Source organism: Pangasianodon hypophthalmus, chromosome 13, assembly GCF_027358585.1.
Source record: "Pangasianodon hypophthalmus isolate fPanHyp1 chromosome 13, fPanHyp1.pri, whole genome shotgun sequence".
NCBI lineage: Eukaryota > Metazoa > Chordata > Actinopteri > Siluriformes > Pangasiidae > Pangasianodon > Pangasianodon hypophthalmus.
In genome coordinates, this window is record NC_069722.1 from 1,450,860 (window position 1) to 1,465,763 (window position 14,904).

At 34.4% G+C, this 14,904-nt stretch overlaps 1 protein-coding gene across 1 annotated transcript in view; it reads left to right on the top strand.

Moving 5' to 3' along the window:
- Nucleotides 1–7,631: 7,631 nt before the first annotated feature.
- The window catches only part of ppp1caa (protein phosphatase 1, catalytic subunit, alpha isozyme a), a 21,888-nt gene continuing 14,615 nt past the window's right edge, over nt 7,632–14,904 (top strand). The window contains exons 1-2 of the mRNA XM_034310224.2: nt 7,632–7,904; nt 8,019–8,132. Of these exons, the coding sequence (XP_034166115.1) occupies nt 8,078–8,132 (55 nt within the window). The 5' untranslated portion in view covers nt 7,632–7,904; nt 8,019–8,077. The remainder of the gene's footprint in view (nt 7,905–8,018; nt 8,133–14,904) is intronic.

A 14,904-nucleotide genomic window follows, 5' to 3' on the forward strand; every position in this document is an offset into this window, starting at 1 on the left:
ATGCATAGAAGTATATATAATTTTTAAAAAGTAATAAAAGATTCAAAATCTTCTTTTTAAATTTTTATTAATCATATTAGCACCTCAGTGAAGATTAGCTGATGGTTTATTTTCAAAATGCAGAGATATTTATGTTATAAGCTGTTATAAAGTGTTATAAGATGACCAAAAAAAAACAAGATTCATCCCGAAAGATTGTGTACTTATGATTCACAATTGTGTGAAGTAGTTCTAAACAAACTGAACTCAACAAAAATGAAATAAAACACTAAGTGATGTAATTTATTTCTTTATTATCAGATAATAGCTAAATCAAACAGACAATAACAGCATATATTTATTACTGCTGTGTGTGATTAGTTAATTATAGTTAATTATAATGTGTTATGTTTGATGTAAACCTGCTGTTGATTATTTTCCTATAACAGCACGTCCCCAAGTGTTTTATTCCTCTTACACCACAGCAGTTTGTCAGCGATTACGATTTATACATTAAAGAACAAGGCGTCATAATTTTTTACCGTTTATAGTTACATTTAATTGTAAAAACATGATGTAAACCTTTAACACATTATAATTAACACTTACACAATTACACACGCAGCAGTAATAAATACACTGTTGTTATTTTCTGTTTATGTTTTATCTATTTATCAGATAATATATATAAAAATCATAAATCAATAAATCAATCATGTTAAACTGTGAGACTGAACTCTTACAACAACTGATGTTTTTATCTAAAAATATTTCCCACATCTTTTTTTTTTAAGTATCAGTAAAACACATCCACTCAGCAGTTCCGCTCGCAGTTCATGTAAAAACATTTATCCCAAATTTGGTGATGTTACAGCCGCCTACAGAACAGCCGCCTCGCAATAACAGAAACCACAAACCACAAACAAACCCACATCCAGACCCTCATCATCACCATCACCATCATTCAACATCACATCAGGAGAAGTTTCCTCGAGAAGATACCGTGACGCTGCACTTACCCTGAAACCATGATCACCGTGATGATGAGATTAATGTGGCTGTTACATAACATTCCATATTCTCTTCCTACTGAAATGTGCACGAAGATAATAAACACTATTTAAAGAACAACAACAACAACATTATAATAATAATAATAATAATAATAATAATACTAATAATTTTTTAAAATTCGTATTATTTTCCTATCAGGATACGAGAACTGACTTTGTGTCACATCAACCTCAAACTTTAACAAACGACTTTTAATAAACATGGATTAGACCAGCTGCTGTAAAACTACACTTGTAGAACATTTAGAGCCCTTAAAGGTTCTTCAGTTGTCCTTCAGGTTCTTTAAGAACCTTAAATTATTCAAGAAACTCTTAAAGCCCTCGAAGACCTTTTTTTTCCAAGAGTGTAGATATTAAGAAGAAAATAATGAGCAATAATTGGGGCTTTGTAGCAAATACCCAGAAAATATGCTCGAAAGGTTCTTTAAGAGTTCTTTAAAGTTCTTCAAGGGTTATTTAAAGGTTCTTTAAGGTTTCTTCAAGGGTTATTTAAAGTTCTTTGAGGGTTCTTTAAAGGTTCTTTAAGGGTTCTTCAAGGGTTATTTAAAGGTTCTTTAAGGTTTCTTCAAGGGTTATTTAAAGGTTCTTTGAGGGTTCTTTAAAGGTTCTTTAAGGGTTATTTAAAGGTTCTTCAAGGGTTCTTCAAGGGGTTATTTAAAGGTTCTTTAAGGTTCTTCAAGGGTTATTTAAAGGTTCTTTAAGGGTTCTTCAAGGGTTATTTAAAGGTTCTTTAAGGTTCTTCAAGGGTTATTTAAAGGTTCTTTGAGGGTTCTTTAAAGGTTCTTTAAGGGTTCTTCAAGGGTTCTTCAAGGGTTATTTAAGGGTTCTGAAGGGTTATTTAAGGTTCTTCAAGGGTCTTCAAGGGTTATTTAAGGTTCTTCAATGGTTATTTAAAGGTTCTTAGAGGGTTCTTTAAAGGTTCTTCAAGGGTTCTTTAAGAGTTCTTTAAAAGTTCTTGAAGGGTTATTTAAGGATTCTTCAAGGGTTCTTTAAAGGTTCTTTGAGGGTTCTTTAAGGGATCTTCAATGGTTCTTCAAGGGTTCTTTAAGAGTTCTTTAAGGGTTCTTCAAGGGTTCTTTAAAGGTTCTTTAAAGGTCTTTAAGGGGTTCTTTAAGGGTTCTTAAAGGTTCTTAAAGGGTTTATTGGGTAATTAAGGGTTCTTAGCTTTATATTTGGAGCTGACATGGAAACACTGTAGGTTTCTACATAGAAACTTTAAGAGTTCTACATGGAGGGAGGCCAGGGATGACTACATCTACTGTATATTTCTGAGAATTTTGATGTCTCACACATTTCTGTAAATAAACAAACCGCCATGTTGATTACAAACAGCATTTTAAACAGTTTACGTCTGTTATAAAATCACAGATGTCATGAATTTCAGTAAATCGAAACACATTTTTAGGTCAGTTAGCACCCTGAAAAAGAAATGTGTTCTCTTACTTCCCCGTTCAATCTGACGTACAGCATGTGCAAAAGTCTTGGCACCTCCTTATTTTTCTGTGTATAAATTTTGCGACATGGTGGTGCAGTGTGTGGGGTTTTTGTCTCATTCTCTCCAGGGTTCCAGGTTTGTGTGGAGTTTCTGTGTGTGTTCTCCTCCCAAAAACATGCTGTTAGGAGGACTGACTGTGCCAAATTGCCCCTAGGTACGAATGTAGTGTGTGTGTGTGTGTGTGTGTGTGTGTGTGTTCGTGTGTGAGATCCAGGGTGTATTCATGCCCAACCCCTAGCGTTCCTGGGATAGACCATCACCACCCTGACCAGGATAAAACGCTTAATGAAGATGAATGAATACATTTAGTCTTAAATGTTTATTCTGTGTTCTGTCATCTGTATTTTTGTATAAGTGAAAATGTTACTAAACAGTAAATTTTGGTTAAAAATGAACATTTTTGAGTTATTTCAGGTAAATCCGTCACAGTAAATTTTGGTTAAAAATGAACATTTTTGAGTTATTTCAGGTAAATCCGTCACGGAGCGTGTTTAGGAACCTGCACAGATGGAAGCAGAAACACTATGGAAGTTCTCCAAGGTGCAGAAAATAAAAGATTTACTGATTTCCTTTTCGTTAAACATCCTGATTAGGTTTACTTTCTATGTTTACGGCCTTTTCCTTCACACTTTCTGACCAATCAGATTGGAGAATTCAACAGTGGTGTAAGTGCTTAAGCTACAGTGTTGGGGGGTAAAAACCATCGACGCCTCCATGTTCATCTTTTGTTAGCAACAAGCTAGCCAGCTAACTGTGATGGGTTAAATATATTTATCTCCTCAGAACAGTGAAACAGCGTATAATCAGTGTTATAGATTTAAGTGAATATGTCTGCATGTTGATTGAGCTACAGCTAATACTGCGGATGCTGGGAGCGGCCATGTTGATTTGATGTCACTTGCTGAACTCGAGGTTGAGGAGACCATCCCGAGTTTTCTTTTTTTTTCAGAGGTTGGAAATGACAAGTTATGCCCTTTAGTCGAATGCAGCATTATAACGTCACACCTTTCCTGCCAGCTGATGCCCAAACTACTGCATTTTGTTTTTTTACGCTGGTTCTGTGTCCAGTTTGAGTTGAGAGTTTGAGTTCCAGCACTACTCCATACGCTTCCCTGCTCAGCCAATCAAATCCTAGGTTTTGTGATTTTGGAGGCGTGGCAAACAACAACTCGTTTACGATCCCTCTCTATGTGTCTCAGCGCAAATTCATCTTCAGTAGCAGAAATTATTTTATTAAGTAATAAATAAAACACAATGCGCAGTGCTGTTATAGGAAAATAATCAGTGTTGTGTTGAGTGATGATGCAGAATTACTTTTACCACCAACATAATAAGCTGATAAACTTCCTACAACAGCACAGTCCTGAAGTGTTTTATTCCTCTTATACCACAGCAAACGATTGCAACAATTACACGTTTTAGTTTAAAACAACACATTGGGCTTTTTTATCCGTTTATAGCTAAACAATAAATAACTGACATTCCAAAAAATGTATTAAATATTTTTAAATAATAAGTATTGAGTTCAATACATGAATTTATTAAATACATATGTAATAAATTCATACATATTTAAATTAGATCAAACCTAATTTGCATAAATAAATACTGAATAAATGTGTTTTTTAAAAGTTCAGGTATTTAATATATAATAATATATAAAATAATAATATATAAAGCCCTTTCTCTGAAGATTGAGTTCAAGCAAAAACTGAAAGATTGAATTCAAATAGAATTATAATTCTAATAAGATTTTTGGTTTGCAAATTCATACATATTTAAATTAGATCAAACCTAATTTGCATAAATAAATACTAAATAAATGTATTTTTTTAGATTCCAGTTTATAAAATAATTGTAAGAATATCCGCGAGTTACTGATGAACATTAACTGTGATATCTATTTTTTATTTTTTAATAAATTTACTCTGTTCACGTGCAAAATGAGTTCAGTCCTGTAGTAGCCGTTAGCATGGAGGCCGTTATTTGGCGCGCGAGCACGTGATTTGAAAATTCAAAAATTAAAAAAAAATAAATAAAAAAATCAGCACGTGACGAAAATTAACCGACTCCGTGACGACAGTGGGCGTGGCCTCGAGCGCGTGCAGACTGACTAGTGTTTCCTAATAGGACATTTTAATTTGAATTTTATTGAATGAAATAGTTTTTCACACTTTGTGAAGAGAAAAGAAAAACTATAGTAAAGGAAAATATAATTTATCTTTATTTATAATTTATAATTTATAATTTATCTACAGCTCTAAATAAATTGTCTGCTGCAACAAGACAACAATCCAAATATAAAATCCTCAGAAATGTGTTTTATAAAAAAAACCAAAGGCAAAAAAAATAAAAATAAAAAAAATCAATGTACCTATAAATAATGAATATTTATATTAACTTTTATACTGATTATTGTTGTTTATTTGTTAATATTAATGAACTAACTGTAAAACCCAACACATTAAACGTGTCCTTGGTATAAATTATTATTATTATTATTATTATTATTATATAAATCTTCTTGATTTTCTCTGAACAAACTTTTACATTTAAAGAATGGAACGAAGACTTAAAAATGATGTTGCGAGAAAAATTAAAATAATAAATAAAAGCAAGAAAACAGACCTACAGACATATTCAGTTTAATTTATTCCTACTTTATAGTCACAGTCAAGACCAAATAACTGCAGTTTAATGGATAAAAAGTTCAAACTACACAAAACAAAAACCCAATAAACTAGCAGGAAATAATTAATTATTCAGAATTAGTCTACATTATATTTAGATTTATAGATTAGATTTATATTATATTTTAGTTCAATTCATATTACTTTAATTCAAGATAAACTGATTTAGAAATTAAGTTCTACCTAAAAACAGACAAACAAACAAATAAATAAACAAATAAATAAACAAATCTGGATGTAGTTTATAGATTTGGAGTAAAAATAATTGATCAGTTTCTGTCATAGAGAGAGAGAGAGATTTTATGCAAATATGTTCTCAATAAAATATATATTTGTAAAAGATAAAATAGAGAAAAAGAAATAGTCATTAGGAATTTAAATTAACAGCAAGACATTTAGAGTGTTATCTTTCACAAAAATAGTCAAATGTTATATAAATATGTTAACTGTAAGAAAAGAAACTCACTTAAATTATATTAGTTTAAAAGTTTGCATCTTTTTTTAAAAAAAATGATTATAAATTTTATATACACTCTAATAATATCCACCTCTTTGCCTTTATAAACGCCTTTTTATTACTATTATTATTATTATTATTTTAGTATTTTAACACTTTTATTTTGTGTTAATAAACATGTTAATAATGTGTCCAGTATTTAGGGAAAGTAAATAATATTTAAAAAGTAAAAGTTGCTTCCTGGAGAAAGTTTTAAATCAAACAAAAATAAAATACTAGAATAAAGTGCAGTGTTATGGACGGATCAAACCACAAGATGGCGCCATTTACAACATTTAAAATGGCTGCCTCACTGACTGCTTCATTTAAATCCAGGTTTTAGGAACTTTATTGTCGTTATGTCATTAAACCTTGTATAATGAAGTTTTTTTTAGTTTGCTGGTTCTCATGGATGCTGTAGTGGCAAACAACAAAACAAAACAACATTATAAAGTTGTCATAAGTTGGATTTTGTTGTTGTTGTTGTTGTTGTTGTTGTTGTTTTTACATAATTCCACACAGAGACTGTAGAGTGAAGTATTTCTGCAAAACTGTGCAAGATGTAGTGCAACATTAAAATCACATTATGGTTCAAAAATAGGAAATATACACACAGTGGTTCAGATAAACCGACTATATTTAAGTGTTGTTAAAGAAATGTGCAGTAAAAGGAGTCTTGGTCATATTTACACGATTGCAAGTGTAAATAAGGTGCTGATGTGAACCGATGAGATAATTTCATGATTATTTTGTGTCTAATAGGGAGATGATCAAGCCATGCTGAACTCTGACCATCCAGGAAACAAACTGTAAAACCATGAAACCTAAATCTAGCTATTTCCTCAATAAACGCAAAAACATCCTCTATTGTTCCAGGGCTTTTGTGTGCATTTAGTGGACATATTTTTTTGTTAATAGCAAGATTTGCCATCCAACAAAACATAAAAACTCAAATCATAGCTTTAATCTAATCAACAAACCTTCATGTCTCCTTAAATAATCATCCAGAGGTGATTTTCACACATCTGGAAAGATGTAAAGCTTCAAAATCCTACAACTAACAGGGATTTAGGGGCATTTAATTTTATATATGTATTTTCTTGAATTACTGTATTTTCTTGTATTTTCTTGTAGTATTATTATATATGATTTTGTTGTTATTATTATTTTCACAAACTAGCAGGGTGATAACTGTGTTTTAAAGAAAGACTACCATTAAAAATATATTAATTAATTAATTAATTAATTAATTAATTAATTAATTAATTAATTAATTAATTAATTAATTAATTAATTAATTAATAAATAAATACAAAAAGTTGTGCCATAGCATTTCTTACACTAAAGAAAAAAATATGGGAAATAAACCTTTATATTTAGTCATGCAAAAATAATAGAAATAGTCATAAAGTAATAAAATAGTAAAAGAAAAAATAGGGTTTAAATTATATGTATATACATCCATATTATACTTACATTGCCTTATAGACTGTTGTATTTCATTTAAAAAATAAAAAATATAATATGATATAAGCATTAAATAAAACATTGGCAGGTTTTGGTAATGTTAGAGCATCCACCTTTTCATTTAATGAGAAAAAAATAAGCAATTCCATTTGAACGAATCAGTGAGTTAAAGAGTCGACTCACTGTAGAGTATTGAAATGAACCATAAATGAATCGAATCACCTAGATGATTCATTCCGCACTATGTCAGTCGGTGCGTTGACGTCACAGTTCTACAACCGGGGCGTTGCGTTGAACTGAAGAGATTGACGTAAGGAGCGACCAATGAGCGCACAGAATCTCGGTTCAAACCTGATCCGCGGACCAATCCGCTGTCGAAAAGAGTTAAACGAACGCTCAGAGGTCCCTCCCTTCTTTAGCAGCACGGTCCTGTCTTTTTTTTTTTTTAGTGCTGGTGGAGGACCGAAGGAAGAGAGGGACCGTTAAAAAAAAAAGGGTGAAGACGGTCGGAATAATTGGAAGAAAAACAGAGAGGCAGTGGAGCTATAGCTAGTATTTTTGTATTATATAAACCCTTTTTTTGGTTTAACACTTCTAATACGGGTATTTAATAAGCTAACGCGGTGTAGCTAAGCTAAATGTAAGCAGCTAGCCAAGGAAAGCTAAGCTAGCGGCTAACCAAAAACGACGGTATTCCGATAACGGTATCTTTCTTTTCTTTGTCTTCTTTCTTCTTTTTTTTAACGACTTGCCCGGTATTTTTTTTTCTTGGGGCCTTATTGTAATTGTTATTATTATTATTTTTTTGGATCTTGAAGATTATTCGTGACTGAAATACCTGACGTGCTTGAATAAATCGAGAAAATATAAAAGTAAAATGGCGGAACCGGACAAATTAAATATCGACTCCATAATACAGCGTCTCCTGGAAGGTGAGAGGATTTCTGCACTTTTATTTGCTCTGATTCTGATGAAATGTTAAATATTTCCCGGTTATAGTATCCACTTTGAGTTTGCATTGTGATAAAGAGATTTAAATGAGGTTTTGTGCTAAAAAATTCATGACATTGTGTATCCTGTGCTCGCCAGTGGAGCTTCAGCTGGCTGTTCAGTTTCTTTCCTGATTGCAGTGAAATGGTTTCAATATGATTTTAAGTTTAATGTGTGGATTATTTCTGACATTTAATCATTGTTATGTATAAAAATGGTCATAAGGCAGGGTTTAATCGCTGATGTGGATGATATAGTGCTGATGTGAACATGCAGTAGTTCCCAGGTCAGCAGTAAAACTGCAAAAAAAAAGTTCATTTCCTTCTTTAATTATCGACATTTTTCATTAATTTTTCTGTTTGTTTCATGTTTCAGAAAACTAAACACAATTTCCCCTGCTCAGAGAAAGAAAGAGAATAAATTTCTGTTTTTATTTTTTTCCTGAAAAAGGTTTAAATCTGCCAACAAATTCCCACCAGAGACATTTAAAAAAAGCTATAAAGAATTATTCGAAATAAAAAATTAATCAGTTCAGTTTTCTTCTTTGGTTGAAAGGAAGTCTGTAGCTACCGGTTTAACGTCGTGCGCTGAATTGATCATATTTGCATTAAGGTACGTTTTTGTCTCGGCGGAAAGATGCGTAAAGTTTCGTAAAATAGCTAAATATTAATAAAGAGTGTTGTTAAAATGATGGATGCACGTTTAACGCAAATGAAATGTGAATTATATTTCGAGTCAGAGATCGTTTGCGGTCGAATCTCTTCGTAAAATGAGCGTCCGCAAATTCCACTAAGTTACGTATTTATCGAAGTTGAACGTGAAATAGCGTAAATAATGAAGTACAGAAGGATACGTAATAACGATAAAGAAAGCTGCACATGTGGGAACGTTAACAGTTTAGCGTGATGCGAATCACGTGGGTTTTTATCAGCTCGTCTCGTACGTTTTTAACGCTCCGACCCGGAGGCGGAGTCTCGGACAGACGAATCGTGCGCCGGCGCTTTTCAAACACTTTTTCTGTTTCACTGGTTGTATTTAATTCGTGAGCGCTGTTCGGATCGGATTCGTTTATCGGCATGACGTCTGTAGTACGTGTTTTTTTACACGCCTGTTTGTGGCTGGTCGTATTTCCTATGTTTGCGTTACGTGCGTCTTTAGATATTTAAGGACGCGTCTGCGATAAAACTAGTCCTTATTTATAGAAAAGTAAAAGCTGATGATGGCGTGTGTGAATATAAATCACCGCTTTATACCTGTTATACCTGTAGCTGCCGTCGTTATGGTTATTACAGAATCTCGCTTTTTTTTTTTCGTAACCGTTTTATTTTCTCTTTTCGCTTTCCCGGGTAGTCGAGGTTTTACAGCGTGTACAGAACAGTCGTACATAATCCCGTCCGAATAGGGCTAGTGTTTTTAAAACCGGCTGATTTTTAGTATTTGGTGAATTTCTTTCTCCTTTTTTTTTTTTTCTTTTATTTATTAAGTGCAGGATGGAAACTAGAGTTTGCGTAAGTACGTGTAGGTGAGATTCGGAAGTAGATCTGATTTCTACCTGATCGTAGCTTTGGAAAAAAAAAAACACATCTGACTTTTAATTTGCAGAAACCTCGGACAAAAGCAGCTCAAACTTTTCTTCTCTTCACTGAGATTTATTTATTTATTTGTTGGTTTGTTTGTTTTCTTCTTTTTCTGTTTACTTCTTTCTTCGGAATAAGGTTAACGTTCTTTCTTTTTCTCGCCTCATGACTGTGACACTCACACAAACGAGGGCGGAGTTATGTAAATTAGACGTTCGTGAGGATTTCATTGGGCGTCTCGTATACATATGTGAATAATGGGCTAGTGGGCGTGGCTTGTTTTCTGATTAAATCTGGTTCATCGTCGGCGCTCGAATCTTCAGCCTTATTCTTTAACGCGATTCTTTAACGTTCGAATCGTCGATTTTACGAACCTTTAACGTGCGATTCCTCGCAGCTTTGATGAATAACGGTCTGTGAGAGCGTTAAAGTTTGCGAATTAAAATAACACGGCATTCAGAGCGTTGTTTTTTTGTTTGTTTGTTTTTTTTTCTTTCCCCCGAGCTGGAGTTTTTTTGGTGTGATGTCATGATATCAGCTTGCAGTTTCACTTTGACAGAAGGGAATTCAATTAGAAAGAAAAGAAAAAAAAAACAACACGGGGTAGGTTTATCAAGCGGGAACTCGTCTCACTCGTCTGTTTTCTTTCCCTGAAACGAGCGATCTATTGTGCGCAGCAAATATTGCGTGACGGAATTCTGACGTGACGCGCGCAATCGGATATCGATCGTTAACAGGCGACGCGGCGCTCGTTCGAGGGTAGAAAACTAGACGGATGTGATTTTAAACCGCGCGTGAAACAGACGTTTAAACCTGCTGCGTTTTCTTTCCAAATCCGGAAATCGCGGAGCGCGTTGACCGTATTTAGCGTTTCTTTCGCACACGCTGCGTAGCGTGCAGACGGTTTTTTTTCCACCTTATCAATTGTCTAATCATCGTCTGCAATCGGATAACTGAATTTGCGCAATCTGACCGGTTCTTCACTGTGTCTCGTTTTTGGAGTAAATATGAGTCACTGATGTATACATTAAAAAAAAAAAAAAAAAGTTAATACACACTTGAAGACACAAAAAAATGAACAAGATTATTTTTTTCCGATAAGAGCACATCCTAAAGTGTTTTTTTTTCCCCTTATACCTCAGCAGTTTCTTTGTACTTTTTATCCGTTTAAAGTTGTGCGATGTTCGATGTTCCTTTTCTCTTTTTCTCTTTCTTATTGAAGTTATTAAGATAAAAAATAAAGTGCAGCTTGTCGTGTTACTAAGAAAACGTAAAAAAAAAAAAAAAACTGTAAAGTCCTGACGTCCTGAAGATGTCGAGAAACTTATTTACAGATTTACCTCTGACTGTTACAAAGCGCTGACACTGGAGACTCCTTCCATGAAGGTTAAACGTTAATAAACGGCTCTTACGGAAAGATTTTCAACATCAACAACGATTAAAAAAAAAAAATCTGTTTATAAATCGGCGCGTCTGTCGTCAGCTCGATTTAAATAGATCATTTTGTTGTTGTTAAAATTAATTAGTTTATAGGAATATGCAGATTACGCTTTTTCACATAAGGCGCGTTCCTCTGAGAAAATAATCCCTGTTTTAAAAAATAAACAAAAACGAAGCTCCGCCTCTCTGGCGTGGGATATAAAAGATGTTAAGAAAGTATTGTTGCACTTCGTGTGTCCTTATATGGAATAAAGCAAACTTTGTAGCGTCTGCGTTTACGCTTTCCTCTTTTAATTTTCCCGACTCGAAACTCCTCGTCTTCGCCGTTTAAAACATCGTTTCTACAGACATAACGTCGCTACTAACGATTATACCGTTATGTTTCGGAAGCCGCTCTCTGTACGAGCGAATCTCCGGATCACGCCGATTAACGACGTAAACACAACGTATTTATTTTCTTTAATCGCCAGTCTGTCGTTAGAGGATCTTCTAGCGCTGGGTGATGTGACGATATGTTAACAAATTAATGATTTGTTAATTAAAAAAAAATAATTTAATAATAATTACAAACTGAGAAGAAGCAGCTGATTTGATGTTCATGTTCTGTGTTTAATATCTAACATTTTTAATTTATTAAAAATGAAAATAGAAATTTTATTTTTGTAGAGCGTAAATGAAGTATTGAACGGATTGTTTTAAAGATTTAAAGATGTGGCACATACAGCGCATCGTAGAAACGTCTTAGAGAATCGACGATGTGCCAAGAAATCTTTACGATACACGATATTTATCATGATACGTAAGTTTACTAACAAACTGTTAACAAAACCGTCACGTCGAATTTAAAAAAAAAAAACCACGAGGAATGTGTTTTCTGTCTAGAAAAATAAATTACTTTAAACAGAAAAGGGGGAAAAATTCATTCTAACAATTGGAATAAATTTTAATAGCACGTAAAGAATAAACTTTTACAATTGTAAAAGTTTAGTAGTAAATTTTAGAGTTTGTGATTACTGTTTTTAAATAAATGTTACCTCAGTATCTCAGGAAAGCGTCATGTGACGTGATTTATTACGATATGAAATTCCCCTCGGAGTTTTACGACAAGTTCATCATCAGTTTGCTTTTTGCGTGAAACGTTTACGATGTTCGGTGACGAGGTGTTTGCGTTCACGCAGCGCTGAACTTTATGGTGAAGAAGACGATTAAACTCTTTTATTTCCGTTTCGGCACAGAGTCGTGTTTATCTAAAAGACGGAGTGATGCGAATTACGATACGGGAAACTTTTTATAGAGGAATAAACCGTGTGCTGATTACGTTTCTGCCGACGGAGTATAAATAAGACTTAATATAAATAAACTTATTATTTAAATTATAAATAATATGAATTAAATAATTACCGCAGTACGAAATGCGTATTTCGATTCATTTTTCGCATGTGTGTGTCGGAGTTTTACGAGGAAATGATTCGTCAATAAATTTTAATTAATAAATATAGCTGCAAGCAGCGACTGGCGGGTCCAAGCACCAAGGGTGCAGCAGTGTCTGTTGGTGTAATAAAAATAATAACAGTAATAATATAATAAAAATAAATAAAATAAAAATTCTGCCAAAAACATTAGGGTCCTTCGGTGCTTTGAGCTGAATTACTGAGAAGTTAAAATCCCGAAAGGAACAAAAATTAGTCCTTTTCTCAGGAACTTAGCAAATTTACACATTAACGGAAACGAGTGCGACGTCTCTAAAGCCCTATTCAGTCTGGATTTGTTTTCTGTGTTTATATGTGATTAGTTCCAGATTTATCTCTGGGATTTTAATTCACATCCATTGCGTCAGTGATATTTTTTTTTTAACGCCGTGTCGATAAAATTAGCAATGGAAATAACTTTCCCCATCCGAACTGACTGTACTACGTACACTCACCAGAGGCACAGACAATCTCCGAACTTCTTCGTCACGTCTCTGTGTCTAACAGAGACATCTAACGAGAGGTCGTATATGAAAGGATAAAGCTGAAACCACGGAGAGCTCATCGCAGTTAGGAAATCAAGAAACATCGGAAATGCGCCGTAGGAATCATTCGAGCCAGTCGATTGGATTTGAACCGAGAACATTTCAGTTCAAACGTCGCTGAAATCGCAGCTCCGTGTCCATGCCAGTGTGAACGTGGGGTTAATAGAGATCTTGCTGCGTTGGTCCAAACTCAGGAGAAGAAGAACAGAAGAAATTCGTGTTTCTGAGAGAAAGTATCGCAGCGAGAGAGAGAGCGAAGACGTCAACAATGAACAAGCAGAAGTGTTTAAAATCAGAGCGCGAACGTCGCACGTCTCGGATATTGCGGCATTGTTACGAGCATTTCTGCGTTCCGCAACACGTTAAAGTTCGGAAGCCGAAAGGAAATTTCTAGTACTCGATTTTCGAAAGTTTATCTTCATCAAAAGAAATTGCTCGTTTCATCAATTTATCAATTTTAAATCGTAGCAAGACGCCAATATTCCTAATTACTAAACGATTAAACATGGCGGGTCATGTGATGTCTTACATTAACACACCGCTTAGACACAAAGATTGTTCTAGAAACGATACGAAACACATCGTCAGTTCTTAAGACTTTTGAGCGTGTGAATCGTGCGCGCGTAAACGTATCGCTGAGCGCAGAGCAGTGCGAGCAGTTCAAGTCTGCGAGCACTGAGCACCGAGACACGCCCACTTCCCTTCCCTTCACTTCGCTCATTAACTAAAGTAAAAAAAAAAATCGTAACGTCTATTTTATTAGTACAATTTCTTACTATTTGTTGCGCACGACTACAGCTCTTCACTCGAGCGTAATATGCTGATTAAACAGTTTGCTCGTTTGATGAGGTGAATAAGTGTATAAATATAAATAAATATAATTTTTATTGCTAACGTCAGCTGGCTAGATCGTTGATAAAAAAAAAAACTAAACTTTTTTGTGATTTAAATGACGTAAATCGCGTATTGCGTGCGATTCAGTACCTGCTGCTCGGCCGTTCGTACAGTACGTACTGATCAGTTACACGTGTGTAGCACGAATATAATCCGAACCCGCTACATCCGCCATGTTAGCATTGTCATGTGACCTATGATGTCATAACAACCGCAAAAACTTAAACATTAGTGCACCTGTTTTTTGTTTGTTTTTTTTTTTCTCTTCTTGTTTAAACCTTCAACAAGTTAACAGTTTACTCAGGTGTTGTTAAACAAGAGCTCTTTAACCACAAGGAACAGCGTTTAATACCTGCAGCACTTACACTTAAAGAGAGTCGACACGCCGCCGTCCGCCATTTCTGATCCCGACCGCGCTTCCACGCCGGCCCCGGTGCATTGTGGGATATCGCAGCTTCCATACTGCAGAGTCTCGGCGGAGGCGGTAGATCGTCCGCGGATTTCAATTCAGTGTTATTCGTATGGAGCTTTTTAAACGACGTTGTTACGAAGCAGCTTTGCAGAAATATTTAAAGTTTTAAACGGAGTAATTTATAAATTTCTCAGTTACTGATTTATAAATACAGAGATTTCGGACGCAGCTGCTGAGTTACGTCAAAACTTACGATGTTAAAACACACGATGTTATTATTATCGCTGTGTGTGTGTAAGCACTTTGTCAAAATAAAGGATATAAAACGTAAAGCAGAGTAAATACGTTAGGGCCTTCACCCCGTGTGTGTGTGCGTG